This window comes from Anguilla rostrata, chromosome 15 (assembly GCF_018555375.3).
Source record: "Anguilla rostrata isolate EN2019 chromosome 15, ASM1855537v3, whole genome shotgun sequence".
NCBI lineage: Eukaryota > Metazoa > Chordata > Actinopteri > Anguilliformes > Anguillidae > Anguilla > Anguilla rostrata.
The window spans coordinates 32664560-32679095 of record NC_057947.1 but is presented as its reverse complement, the minus strand read 5'-3'; the positions used below and the strand labels follow the sequence as shown (position 1 = coordinate 32679095).

At 45.6% G+C, this 14536-nt stretch overlaps 1 protein-coding gene across 2 annotated transcripts; it reads right to left on the bottom strand.

Annotated features, from left to right (window-relative positions):
• Positions 1-1815: 1815 nt before the first annotated feature.
• cdadc1 (cytidine and dCMP deaminase domain containing 1) lies at positions 1816-10683 on the bottom strand. 2 transcript variants are annotated; one of them, XM_064310627.1, is made up of 10 exons: positions 10446-10683; positions 9877-9980; positions 8675-8852; positions 7341-7964; positions 5745-5794; positions 4964-5133; positions 4625-4814; positions 4063-4120; positions 2584-2658; positions 1816-2456 (listed from the first exon to the last, which is right to left on the bottom strand). In XM_064310627.1, the coding sequence occupies exons 1-9, from the start codon at positions 10558-10560 to the stop codon at positions 2591-2593; spliced, it is 1557 nt and encodes a 518-aa protein (XP_064166697.1). In that variant the 5' UTR covers positions 10561-10683; the 3' UTR covers positions 1816-2456; positions 2584-2590. The 2 variants fall into 2 exon arrangements, with proteins under 2 accessions (XP_064166697.1, XP_064166695.1); XM_064310625.1 differs by having other exon boundaries at positions 1816-2658.
• Positions 10684-14536: the final 3853 nt, after the last annotated feature.

Genomic DNA, 14536 nt, shown 5'->3' with positions numbered 1-14536 from the left:
CTATCTTGATGTCCTCATTTTTACTACTGTATGTATTTTGTAATTGTGGATCCAGTTTTGCTTGCTTTTGTTTGCTTTCATTCCTGTCCTCAAATACGAATCGTTCTGCACTTTGGACTTTCTGAATGAAAGATGTTCTTCTCGTCCCCTTCCAAATGTTCTTCTTACAATTATAGGTCCTTCCCCCGGAAAGAACGTATTGCAAACGGTGCATTCACTTCTGCTGTTGGTGTGCGATTTCACCAGGTAGCTTATATAGGCTATGTGTAATTCAGCTAACTCAAGCTTAAACCTGATCTACAGGTCTGGGCTTAAGACACTGTGGCCTCACTTTGTGAAACTCCAAAAATCCTGGGTTTGTCCCAAAAATGCCAACAAACTAATCAGATTTTCTCCGTTACCCACGTATGTAAAACAGGGTACAGTATGGCCTGCTCTATGCAAACACATAACGATATAACATTAGCCATGAAACAGACAACAAAATTGGTTAAATTTCAATAATGGAACAAAGAACTAGGGGGTGATAAATTCAACAAACACAGAACACAAAACAGTAATAAAACCTGGAGAGAAATGACGACTAAACACCAAACAACCACAAAACCACCAAGGACAGTATTGCTATACAAACAGTGTCCCATTTCATCTCATCAGTTTCAGTGAAGGTCGACAAGGATAAATGAGAAAACACTGCCACCCTATGGTTAGAGAGAGAAGAGCACCCCGTCAAGATGCATTTTTAATCCAAAATACTGTAGACCCATTTCCATTTTTGTCCTTTCAAGGGCTCTACTCTTAAATTCCGCTTTTGAAATAGGCTAACTTACCTTTTAATTCAAAATACTGTAGACCCATTTCCATTTTTGTTCTTTCAAGGGCTCTATTCTTAAATTCCGCTTTTGAAATAGGCTAACTTACCGTTTAAACTGCTAAAACTGACTTATTTGGGCACGAAAAACTCGGCCTACATGGCCTTCCACAGTAGTCTTCTGAAATGTTCTCAAAAATGCGAGCTGGCAATGGAACTCTCAGTTACAACACATGATCCTCCCTACCCTGAACAGTAGGCCTGAATGAAACATCAGATCAAGCCATTTAAAATTTTAATAGGTTACATTACATTACAGGCATTTAGCAGACGCTCTTATCCAGAGCGACTTACACAACTTTTTTACATAGCATTTTACATTGTATCCATTTATACAGCTGGATATATATACTGCAAGCAATTTCGGTTAAGTACCTTGCTCAAGGGTACAACAGCAGTGCCCTACCCGGGAATCAAACCTGCGACCTTTCGGTTACAAGTCCAGTTCCAGGTTAAGGCAATGGCAGGCGATTCCGTGCCTGGAGAGCCGGTGTGCGTGCACGTTTCTGTTTCCACCGATTACCCCGGCTAAATGAGCCGATTGGCTGAATGCAACACTGGTTCACTCGTAGATTAGATCACAGCAACACGTTTCATTCAGGGGCACGAGAACAGTCTTCGTCTGTCGTTCGTGCGCTCATCGAGACCGCCAGGTGACGTAAAAATGAAGGGCTGATTGAGTAATTGAGGCCAGAGGTTGGCGTGAAAACCAGAAACGGATTCGACCCTCGTTGCCCACCTCTGGGTTGAGGACTGTCCAAAGCAAAATGGTGCGTGACCTCAATGTCAAAATCCGCCACCTTAAAATGAATTTTGTCGGACCCTCGCATGCCCATGCCACACGTCCACCTGTTTGTGTCCGCTCAGGTCTCCCAGCAACTCGAACCTGTAAGGTCAAAGACCAGCAGTGTCCTAGAAATGAAAGCAACCACGGAAGCAATGGCTGTGTTTTTGAACTATCATGTTTTTTATTGTCCATGCGGCCAAAGTGCAGAGATTATCAGACAGTCGGTCAGTCAGTCAGTCAGTCACACTCACTCAAGCATTTCCCTTCTCAGTAGCGCTTGGGCGTCAACAGTTGAAAATGAACAGAGATTTCTTTCGGTGAAAATACCACAGAGGTGATGAACAAATCACAACTTGGTCCATTTTAACTACAGTTCTTGGCATTTCCAGGGTGTAAAATACTTGTCCAAAAGCATGGCCTTCCCCATCACCCACACACACACACACACACACATCTCCCAACTTCACCAAAACCCCTTTCAGGACAGACACAAACGCAGTTCGCCATTAGCACACTCAATAAAAATGGCGACGATTCAATTAAATACTTTTACATAATCACATTTTCCACACACTTTTAAAATTATATTAAAACACCGTTATGTACCTTTCACTCAGCCATGCTCAAAATAAAACGTACTATGGAAGAAACTGGACAGCACAGATATCAGGTTTAGTGTATGAATGGATCCCCAATCGCACACAGGTGGTCCTCAGCAGGCAGTTAGACCGGAGCCCCTCTTGTGTTCACAGTCTCTTCCTCTCCTCTCTCCAGCTCTCTTCTGTGATTGGGAATATTCTTCATGGAAGGAGGTAAGTTCTATTCTTTATTTATTTATTTTTAAATGCACAGGGGGGTCAGGAGCACTAACCAGGAAACCGCTGACCCCCCCCCCCCCTCCACAATCTTCCTGGAGCCTGCTCACCATTCCTTTAAAAGCGAGGTTTCTTAGTGCAGTGACCCTCTTCAGCAGTAGTCTCACAGTTCCGGACACAACCATCTGTAAGGAGAACAGGGGGGTGGGGTGCAGACAGGGGGGGGGGGGTCACACTGAAGCATGACGACTCATCAAAGGCCAATCAGCCAAAAAACAAGCCTGTAGTTAACTGGCCCGCATAACTGCAGGGAATCAAAGGGAATCGAATTGGCTCAAAGGGAAATTCCACCACAAAACTGCTTCAGCCTCATTTGCCAGCTCAAGTCGTAACTGATTAAGTCTCTCTGAGTGGCTGTCCAAAGCAATCTCTGCACAGAAATATCAGCAGCCAAAAGGGGCAAACCTGGTAAGAGGTACAACGTCATGATGACGAACACCACTACCCTTGCTCATTTTTGAAGAGCTACTACGGGCGGCTAATTTTAATTTGGAGACGCCTCCCCTGGCAGGCGAAGGAAACACTGAACGAGCTAACAGACGGTCGCTCGGTGCGTTCAGTAGTCTGGCCCGAATGATCTCCACAAAAGTCACCTGGCCGCAGGTGTCTGCCACACGCATGAACACTGCTGGCGGCAGTGTAGCATAATGGGCAAAGAGTTGGTCTCGTGAAGGTCGCAGGTTCGATTCCCCGCTAGGACACACTGCCGTTGTACCCTTGAGCAAGGCACTTAAGCCGCACTGCTTCAGTATATATCCAGCTGTATAGCTGGATGCAATGTCAATGCAGTGTAAAACGCTGTGTCTGGATAAGCGCGTCTGCTATATAAACGCCTGTGATGTAATGTCTTCAGCTGTGTGCAAATGGAGGACATTTAGCATCCCCAGCTGCAGTCAGCTATTATTTTCTGTCACCTCACATCCCGCAGCAGCCGGTAAAAAATAAACACCTTCCCTTTCCTGACGCTAATCCCTTGCAATTTACCACACGACTGCGACGCAGCATCTTCCCTTCAGTAGAACTCAAGCGTAAATGTAAACTGAACACACACGAACGTGGATTTTCTTTCTTTAGCGGCTAGCTCACTAGAGGGGTTAGAAGAGCGACTTCCGGGACAAGCAGTAACGCCCAGCCCCCCCCCCTCCGTTTGGGTTCAGCAGAAGCGGAAACCTGTGACTGTTATCATCTGAAATCTGCCCATAGACTGCCCATAAGGGCCCGTCCGGGTGTAAAGCAGGTACCTGGAACATGTGCAGCAGCTTGGGGCTATATCTCTGCACTCACTGCAGGTAGAAAGCAGGCAGAGAGCTCATTTTAATCAGCTACTCTTCTACAAACAAAAGAAACACCCACAATGGAATTCCACTTTAACTCCGCCTTGATAAGGAAGTTCGTGCAAGTCTGTGCTGTAAACTTTTATCACCAAAGAGCTATCACTGATACTCAACTTTCCTTATCAAGACACCCAAGTGGAGAAGTCGCATGGAAAGCTACCCGATCCGGGTTTAGGGAAGGAAAGGAATGCTTACTTGATAACGGATGTTTGGGTAGTTCTGAAACATCTCCAGCTTGCGTATTTCTTTGCCACTGGGAGAATAAAAACATTCACTGAGGAGGTGCCAAGGCATCAAGATCAATAACGCAAATTAAACACACAATCAGTTTTTTTCTTCCAGTTCATAATGAATAAGGGGAGGACACGAACAGGAAAAACCTGACTGCAGATCAACAGCCCATGGATAAATACCTTAAATACACACAATATGAAAATGTTTCATCTCTGACTCATGATTATACTCACATGGTTGTAAGAGGAAATGCAAACCTGTCTCTCTACAGACTTCCTGAGGACATGCTTGACTGAATCATTGTATAACGGTTTGTACACAAATTAAAGGCTAGTTTTCGAGAATAATCCAACGAGGTGTGGAAATGTTATTTTTGAACTGAGGTGCACGCGCTCGCACACACACACTCACACACATTCACACACACACACTGACACCCACACGTTACAGCTGGTGGTTAAAAACCGCGAACTGCACTGTGATTGCTGTGGAACAGCAACGCAAAAAGGCGTTAAATACTCACTACGAATTTCTGCACCCCCTGGAGGCGATCAAACTTGAGGTAGGAGATGTCGTGTTTGTCTTTGCCGCTGTCCAGGTCCGTGGTGTACACCTGTTTGATTCCAGCGGCCACTATCAGGGGGACACACTCGTCGCACGGACATTTTGTGACGAACAGCATCGTGTTCTCGTCCTCCTTGATCTCTGCACACCTGGAGACAGAAGAGCCCAGGAAGAGACAAGGGGCTAAATGAAACGCAGTCCTGTCAGAACTTTGCAGAGGAAATGCCCCTAAAATGTCCCTGTCCCTGTCCCGGCCCCTGCCCCCACCCCCACCCCCGCCCCCACCCAAACTCCGCACCTGAATATGAGCGCGCTCTGCTCCGCGTGGAGGATGTATCTGTACTTCCTGTTCTGACGGTCCTCCTGCGTGGTGTCCATCTGGGGGAACTCGGCGTACTCCGAACCCGCTGGATAGGCGTTGTAGCCGCACCCCACCAGGTACATGCGCCCCGTCCCGTCACAGCGATCCTTAAAACAGCACACACACACCCCGAGGGGAATCAATGACTCATAGAACCTACCCGTCACCTTAAAAGCCACTGAAAAAACAGCTGCCACTGAGAACACGCACTGCACATAACTATCACATCGTTACAACAGAATGAAAAACATTCAGGAATGTTATTTACGGAAGACAGACAGAGTGGGACGACATCAAGAGAACTGGGGCGACATAGCTCAGGAGGCAAGAGCGGTTGTCTGGCAGTTGGAGGGTTGCCGGTTCGATCCCCCGCCCTGGGCATGTCGAAATGTCCCTGAGCAAGACACCTAACCCCTAGTTGCTCCCAACGAGCTGATTGGTACCTTGCATGGCAGCCTTTCACCGTTGGTGTGTGAGTATGTGTGTGAATGGGTGAATGAGAGGCATCAACTGTAAAGCGCTTTGGATAAAAGCGCTATATAAATGCAGTCCATTTACCATTTACCATAAAAATACTGCTGTGCTTCTGTGAAGGAAGTGTTACAGTGTCTTTCTTTAACTCCTTAAGACACGCCAGCCCTGGATAAAAGCGCTATATAAATGCAGTCCATTTAACTGAACAAAACAAAAATTTTTAAAAATTTAAAAAATCACTCACAGACTTCCCTTCGGCCCAGATCACAGCACCCACTCCAACTTTCGGGTCCTCTAGAAAAGAGAAGAAGGTTGAACCATAAATCTACCGTCACAATTTCAAGCGTCATGTCAATCATGCCTGTGCGCCGGACATTCCTCAACACACAGCTCCTTTATCATTCAAAATGTTGGTTGGGGCGGTTCTAAATTTCTATACCAAAACTGTGACACACTAGCACACAACATTAACTTTGTTACCTAGCAGTTCCAGCTAGCCAGCTACACTGAACACTGTATTAAGGAATAAGGAATAGTCTACATCGTGTTCTTGTTGTCCAAACAGCAGGTGAAGCTGAATCCTACCTGGCCACTCTGCTACTGGCAACCGGCTGACATTAGCTAAATTAATTTGTAAGCATAACAGTCAAATGGGCACCTAAGGAACTGTATTCAAAAAAACAAAATCATCGTGGTTATAAGCCATTTTGAAAGAAAAACCAAATGAGTAATGCAATAACATTCTTAAAACCAGAGACGTCCTCAATTTACTCTTCTGCACATTTTACGTTTATTCGCCCCAGGAAGGTTCCCTTTGAATATGCTAAATGTCTATATCCAGTTATAGATGCAAATCTCCATTCGGGTACTGTAAGGACATTGTGGTTATAGGATCAATGTTGAAGCGACTATGAGTGAGTAACCTGCAGTGCCCTCACCGATCATCGGGGGGGGGGGGGGGGAGTGATGCACTTTGGGAGGGCACGCGACTGAAGAAGACACCACAGCAATGGGACCACGAAGACGCCAGGCTTTTCCCAGCTGTCAAATATGGTGGAATCCATTTAATCAATTTGCAAGCGCTTTTACAGACTTACACGTAGGCTAATTGTTTTACAGCAAGAACTGCGTTTTGTATCACCACTGTCCATTTTGAATAAGTAAAGGCAAAACTTTTGCCGATGCCAAGTACATCCTGCCAATGATGTGCAGTGCATTCAGGTAGGAGACCCTGTACATGCTGACTTCAAACATTAGACAATTTTATTTCTTCTCACTCAGGAGGCAGACGAAGAACGCATCTGGCTGAAAGCAAAATAGTTTGCTAATACATTTTCATACAGATTTATTTTTATACACAGAAATAGCCCGATTGACTCTGGCCAATTCTGCAAAGTACCCAGCCCTGCCTACCAGTTAAAATTTTAATTCCAAGCCCAGATCCCTAAACATCATACTATACTGCTACCCACTGCAGTGCACATTACAATAGACCGCCTACACTCATCTCATCTCCTCAGAGGTTTCCTCTGGACAGACGTCTCAAGGTTCTCATAACTTTATGCTCCGTAACTTCTATGAATGTGAGTTTTCCTGATTAATCAAGAGCATTTTCAGACCCTCATGGTACAATCAAAAGCCAGAGTGCTGGGTGCATACCAATAGGATTTGCACTCTTTGATAGTTAAAAACAGGAATAAATATTTAAAAACAAATTCTAACGGCAGCACCAGAGACATACAGGGTCTGAAAATCTGCACTTCCAGATTAATCTTTTTTTTTTAAACCCAAATCCCGGCCTCGCGCCCATGTGACCTTGTGAAGGGGACGCCAGGCTCACCCGTCCTGTAGGCCAGCAGCCGGGCCTGTACGATGCAGTGCCGGGAGACGTCCTGGGGTAGCCCCAGCCCGGGCCCTTCCGCGCGGTCCTGCGCGTGGAAGCCGTACCCCATCCGGGGGTCCGGGACGCTGGAGGCGACCGAGGCCAGCACCCCGATCAGGTCCCGCATGTGCTGCCGCAGGTTGCTGAAGGAGGGCTCCGTGCAGAAGGTCTCCAGGCCCATCCGCCGCAGGACGCCCCGGTGCAGGCCCTTGTCCGGGACGAAGAAGGCGGCGGTGAGGTCCTCCAGGCGCCGCTCGCGCTGGGCGGCGAACAGCTCCGCCACGTCCAGCCCGCCGCCGTCCTCCGCCACGCGCTCCAGGAAGTCGCCGCCGGCCGACGTCTCGGCCGCGAACTGCTGCATGTCCCCGGGCAGCGGCTGCAGCAGCACGCACACGTGCGTGCGGCTGTTGGACTTCAGGCGCTCGGCCGCCTTGGCGTCCAGCTCGGCGTCGTCGGGGACGGCCCGCGCCTGCCCGTCGGCCGCGCCGCTCTTGCCGCCGCCGCCGCCGCCGCCGTCGTCGCTAAGCAACAGCAGGCTGAGCTCGGGGTCGCCGGGCCAGTAGGACACCCGGTTCACACCGGCTGGGTAAAGCAAAAAAAAGAAAAAAGTGCAAAAATAAGACCACATTTCATTTTGAGTGTTGCGCTTAGCATCTTTATTTTAGCATTTCATTAAAAGAGGGATATAGAAACTGTCTTGAAGGAAAACGAAACGGCAATAAAACTAGATTAATTAAAGGCAGTAAATAGCTAATTGGAGAACTAATCCCTTCTGGCTGGTCAAAGGCAAAATCCTAAAGGAACTGGTATTGCGCAGTAGGGCCTGTGAAACATACATACACAGAGGCCACTCGGAAATGGTCATAACTGACACTGACAGAAAGAACCTGAGCGTGTGTATTCTGCCAATCAATTTAACTAAACAAAGAATATATAAGACTAAGTTATGAAAGCCTAGAAATATATGACCGTATTGTGCCGTATTGAGATGCTGAGACAACAAAGGAAAAATCGAAACAAAAACCAAGATAATTGCGATGAAGGTTCACGACAGCACAACCCAGAACAACCTCAGGACACATACGGCCACTGGACAAGCTGCTCTGCGAATCACCTGGAAGTTTAGTTTCTTGGTTTAGACCACAATCTCAGCAAAGCGAAAGCTCTTTTAGGATGGTCTGTTTTTTTGATTTTTTTTATTTATTTATTTTTTTTTTTAAACAGGTTTGGTGTAGCATGCAGTCACGTTGCGGATGACAGCCATGCTGCCGGACACCTCCCAGGGCCATTACCGTTGACGATCATCTTCAGACAGGTGGCGCAGGGCTTCCTGGAGAAATACAGGTCACAGCCCTTCAGCCTCCGGCCATGTTTGATGACCGCCACCTGGCCCACGTGCAGCTCGGCACTGGAGCAGTGCAGGCCAATCACGTTGCGGTCCTGGACCACCACCAGACCCGTGACTCGTGGCTGGAAGGGGGAAAAAAAAAAAAAAAAAGAGAACTGAAAATGTCATGGTTACAACAATACGCTAATTTTTATACTACATTTATGTATTTTGCTGACATGTATCGAGAGTGAATTACACAGCTCACATCTTTTGAAACGCACAATATTTTCATACAGATAGAGCAGCTTCGTTGTCAATGGGACAATGGCAGTGCCTCACCCAGAAATTAAACCTGCGACCTGAACCTTGTGAGTTACAAGCCAAGTTCTCTAACCATTATACTACACTACCATCGATTACAAACCATGGCCCATGGGAGGAAGAAACTGCAGAATATACAAGTAGGTAGGCAGCCAGGGTAAAACTGACTAAATGAGGCAACCTCAAAGCTACGAAGACACAATACTCTTCGTACATTGATGTCTGTTTAAATGTGGCACCTCGTTACTGAACATAAAAAAATTAGTGGAAAAAGAAGAGCTCAAAAGACAAAGATGAATGATGACAAGCAAACCCTACATTCTGTTATATTGAGCTCAAGGACAAAACCACAGCAGAACTTAAAACGCATGTCTTCAACAGTCTTAATTGGTCAAGATTTTGGTTGGAACAAAAACCTGCAACCTCCACACCAAACATGCCTGAGCAAATTAAAACCATACACTAAAACTTTAATTATATATATTTTTAAAAACTTTTGAAAGTGAACTATCCCTTTAAAACTCCAGAAAAGGAACCCTTTAAAGAATACCACACACTTTCTAAATGATAAATAAGCCTATGTAAGCAAGCCATTTTGAAAGAAAAACCAAATTAGTAATGCAATAACATTCTTAAAACCAGAGACGTCCTCAATTTACTCTTCTGCACATTTTCCGTTTATTCGCCCCAGGAAGGTTCCATTTGAATATGCTAAATGTCTATATCCAGTTATAGATGATTTCGAGTTTTAGGTAAATCTCCATTCGGGTACTGTAAGGACAGTAGGCTAACTACTCTTTCATGGAGCCCACCTAGACAAAGTTATAGTACGATTTGCTTTACTTGTGCGGTTGCATTTTTCAGTTGGGGTTTATTCCTGGGGAAAAGTTCCATCCAAAGGCTCAGCAGGGTGAACAGATTGACTTTGGAAAGTCGGGGTCCATGACCTGCAACACGAAAACAAGTCGGAGTAAATTATGTTGCTTTTAACTTCCTTGGACTACGTTGACAGGGGAGACAACCGCTCACTTAAAGACCTTTGAATGAACACAGGATCAGTGACTCCAGCGTCATAAAATTTTCCATTGACAAATTTTGAAAAGCAAGCATTTAAAAACAATATTCGGATGCACATACACACGAAATCCAGCACATTTAAAGCACCAGTACTTTTCCGGTTTTACCAGTAGGCCTATGTATAAATGGCTTTTTACAGCGATGGGAAGTAGTAAATTACACACTAATACGAACGATTAGTCATTAAATAATTATGCAAGGCATACATATGCACGTGACGTTAATGACAATTATGTCATTCTTCATGACCTTCATGTCCCGGTTATAGTAGGTATTCACAAATGTAAAAAAAACTCGTGCTGCTCAATCGAAGGCAGCTAGCTAGCCTCTCTCACCTCGTACTTTGGTATCGGTCTGTGTGCTCACATCGCGCCTATCGCATTTGCAAGAACAAACGACGCGACTTTCTTCTCGATTCCTTTTAACCAGCGAAGTGTCTGTTGTTGCCATCTACAGTGTGGCGACCAGCTGTTGTTTCGACTCACGTAGCTAGCTAGAACTGCTGCTACGACGGAGTAGGCAACATTAAATACAGCGAGCAGAGATGCGTGTCCGTAGGGCGGAGCCAATGAGCCTCGAGATCACATTTAGCCTACGTGACTGATAACGTCATCACTGTAACACTTCATGGTCCTCCCTAAACGCAACATGACAATGGAATTTATAACTCGATGGGGCACTGCATTTTTCACTACCAAACCGGTTTCCCTCTGCTATCCATAGTGATATTGAAAACGTGGGAGAACCCCCACACATAACGACAGATTTCACCGATGTTGTTGTCTTTCTGTCATCAAAACGCACTCACTAGATGACTTGGCCAAGACAGAGCATCACACACTTCACAATTATGATCATGATCATTTAGAGCCCCAGAGAACCTGTGATCTTAAAGCAACTTGCGTGATCCAATGTGACTTTCGAACCAAACAAACATGGCAGACAGTCATGGCAAACAGTCACACACAACCTCTAGCGTTTGTTGCGTGTGCATTAAGTAAGCATTAATGCATAAATCATTGATGTTGCCATAATTATACGGGATTGTAGTCCATCCATTTTTAATGTCCACCTGGCTCTGGAGACAGTAGAAGTCCTCTTTGAATTTGCTGCCATGTTTCTGCAGTTTGTGAGCTCCACAAGTTTCACTTTCCAGTCAGCTCAGCTCTCATTGGCCACTGTGGGTTTCAGTTTGAGATTCCATAGCTGCTCCCCTCAGGACCGCAGGATTTCCAATTAATAAATTTCAAACATATTTGAAATGTATGATACGAAATCTGTCCAACCCCAATCCTGCATAGTATGCCTTCAACAAAAGCTTGCTTCCAGGAAACTGGTGCCTTCCCCAATAGTATTTGCTTGCATGGGCCTCGAGAATACATTTACGTAACCGATAATGTAATTGTAATCACTGTCTTCAAGATCCTCCCTAACCTCAACATGACAATAGAATCTAGAACTAGAAGGGACACTGCAAAACCTGTTGCCCTCTGCAAAAACGGCTGGTACAGCCATTATAGCATTACAGCCGATACTGAAAATGAGGGAGGCTCCCACACATAATGACAGATTTCACCAATGTTTCTGTCATCAAAACGCACACACTTGACCAAGACAGAGCATCACACACTTAACAATTATACTCATGATCATTTAGAGCCCCAGAGAACCTGTGATCTTAAAACAATTTGCGTGATCCAATGTGACTTTCGAACCAAACAAACATGGCAGACAATCATGGCAAACAGTCACACACAACCTCTAGCGCTGGTTGTGTGTGCATTACATTACATTACATTACATTATAGGCATTTAGCTGACGCTCTTATCCAGAGCGACTTACAACAGTGTAACCAAACTCAGGATCAAGTCCACTTAAGTCCATTGAACAAAATGCAGATAAAAAGCCTTTACTATGGTAGCATACAGTAAGGAGAAACAAGATAGTCTGAACCAAAAATTTTTTTTTTTTTTTTTTTTTTTTTTTTTAATAGTTATGGGAGGGGTTTAGGGAAGAGAGAGAGGTACACAGAGAAGAGGTGCGTCTTGAGTTTCCGTTTGAAGGTGCTCAGACACTCTGCTGTTCTGACCTCCACTGGAAGATCGTTCCACCATCGTGGGGCCAGAACTGCAAAGAGTCGAGACCTTGTTGCTGCTCGTGTAGGGGGAGGAATCAGCCGCCCTGTAGTAGCCGATCGGAGCGATCTGGCCGGCTTGTAGGGTCTGATCATCTTCTGCAGATAACCAGGAGCTGACCCCTTGACTGCTTGGAAAGCAAGCACCAGTGTCTTAAACCGGATGCGAGCTTGCACTGGTAGCCAGTGGAGGGAGATGAGGAGGGGAGTGACGTGGGAGTCACGAGGGAGGTTGTAAACCAGACGTGCTGCTGCATTCTGGATGAGCTGAAGGGGTCTGGTGGCTGATGCTGGGAGGCCAGCCAGGAGGGAGTTGCAGTAGTCCAGACGTGACAGTATCATGGCCTGGACCAGGAGCTGTGTGGAATAATTGGTGAGGAGTGGCCTTATTCTGCGGATATTGTACAGGATGAACCTGCACGACCGGGTGGTTGCCGCGATATTCTCAGAGAGTGCCAGCCTGTTGTCCAGCACAACTCCAAGATTTCGGGCACTCTGCGAAGGGTGTAGGGGAGTGTCTCCTAAAGAAATGGGCAGATGAGAAGTGGGAGAGAAGTGGCATTAAGTAAGCATTAATGCATAAATCATTAATGTTGCCATAATTCTACGGGATTGTCTTCCATTTTTACTGTCCACCTGGCTCTGGAGACAGTAGAAGGCCTCTTTGAATTTGCTGCCATGTTTCTGCAGTTTGTGAGCTCCATAAGTTTCACTTTCCAGTCAGCTCAGCCCTCTCAGGTTTTTGTTCGAGATTCAATAGCTGCTACCCTCATGCTCCAGGATTTCTGCGTCATTAACATTTCAAACATATTTGAAATTTATCTTGTGAAATCTGTACAACCCCAATCCTGCATAGTTCGCCTTTTAACAACAACTTGCTTCTAGGAAACTGGTGCCTTACCTTATAATAAAAATGCCTTTAGGCCAACAGGCCCAGCAGGTTTCTTTATCAATTGATGGAAAGTTTGATACGAATTAAGTTCTTATTATGAAAGCTGCAGTAGGTTTTTTTTTTTTGGGGGGGGGGGGGGGAGCGGGGGATATCAGGGACGATCACGCTTAATTGGTAGCAATCACAGAAAGAGCTACTGTGAGAGAAATCCAGCACCATACACCAAGCTTATACCCTCAAATTCTGCTTTGTAAAACCAGGGGGTTCAGCACAATATATCGTTTTCAAAATAAAGTAGCTTACAACTTGAACCAAGCCAATAGAGATAGGATGGTCCATGTGGTGAACCAATCAGCAATGAGACTGGCCTTGCACATTCACATAACGGCTAGACGTGTTGTGAAAAATTTTCACCAATAGATCCAGTCGGTGACTACCTGCCCCATGCCAGCACAACCTAATGCCAAAAAGAAAAGGAAATTGGCAGTGCTCACTCTACAAGTAGAGTAAACTAAAATATAATAAACTAAAATCAGGGCATTCGCTGCCCCAATGATCTACCATATAAACTGCTCGACTTGGCAGCAAATTTTAAAATGACAATAGCGTGACATGAGGCAATACAAAAAGTGGCCACTGTAGTTCACAACTGACAAAAAATACACAGTCTGCGCAGAGTTTCGGAAAGCCTTTGGTGTATCGTAGCACCTGCTGGACACGATAGAACCTTTCTGATAGGACGTTTCTGGCAGCAGTCGTCTGGGTCAGCCCAGTTTTCGAACTCGGATTTTGAACACGTCAGTCCAAAATGGCTTGATAATACTCAGATTTCATTGCATCATGCGCAAGTTTAAGGTCCCCAGTGCCAACTGCTGCAATGCAACTCCACAGCATTATCAAACCCTCTGCCATAATTTGACAGTAGGGAGGGTATTCTTTTCCTTGAAAGCTTCATTTGGTCTTTGGTAAGCATAGCACTGATCCGAGTTGCCAAAGAGCCACAGTTTTGTCTCATCAGTCCGCAGAACATTTTCCCAGAAGGATTTAGGCTTGCGTAGGTAGGTTTTTGCCAAGGTCAATTGGGCTTTCTTAAGTCTCTCCTTTAGTGGTGCAGTTTTCCTGGGCTTCTGACCATATAAGCCTTCTCGATTCAGCGTCTGGCCGACGGTGCGAGGTGAGGCCACTGTTCCAGCCCTCTTCAGGTCAACCTTAAGTTCTTTGGAAGTTGTTCCTTGGAGTTTTTTCAGCCATTCAAACCAACCGCCTACTTTCTTTGATCTTTGGTCAAGTTTTTCTTTTTCGGCCACATCGTCCTGACAGGATGCTCACTGCACCAATGGGCTGCATACTGGACTGTTGAAACTGGTTTGTTAAGGCTTGTGTAAAGGTCTTATACCCT

Excerpts from the sequence above, each read along its gene's own strand:
- cdadc1 (XM_064310625.1), bottom strand. The coding sequence starts at position 10,560 with ATGGCAACAACAGACACTTCGCTGGTTAAAAGGAATCGAGAAGAAAGT. Across the intron at positions 9,981-10,445 it reads GACCGATACCAAAGTACGAG|GTCATGGACCCCGACTTTCC; the intron begins GTGAGAGAGGCT and ends TTCGTGTTGCAG. Across the intron at positions 4,121-4,624 it reads AGGGGGTGCAGAAATTCGTA|TGGCAAAGAAATACGCAAGC; the intron begins GTGAGTATTTAA and ends TTATTCTCCCAG.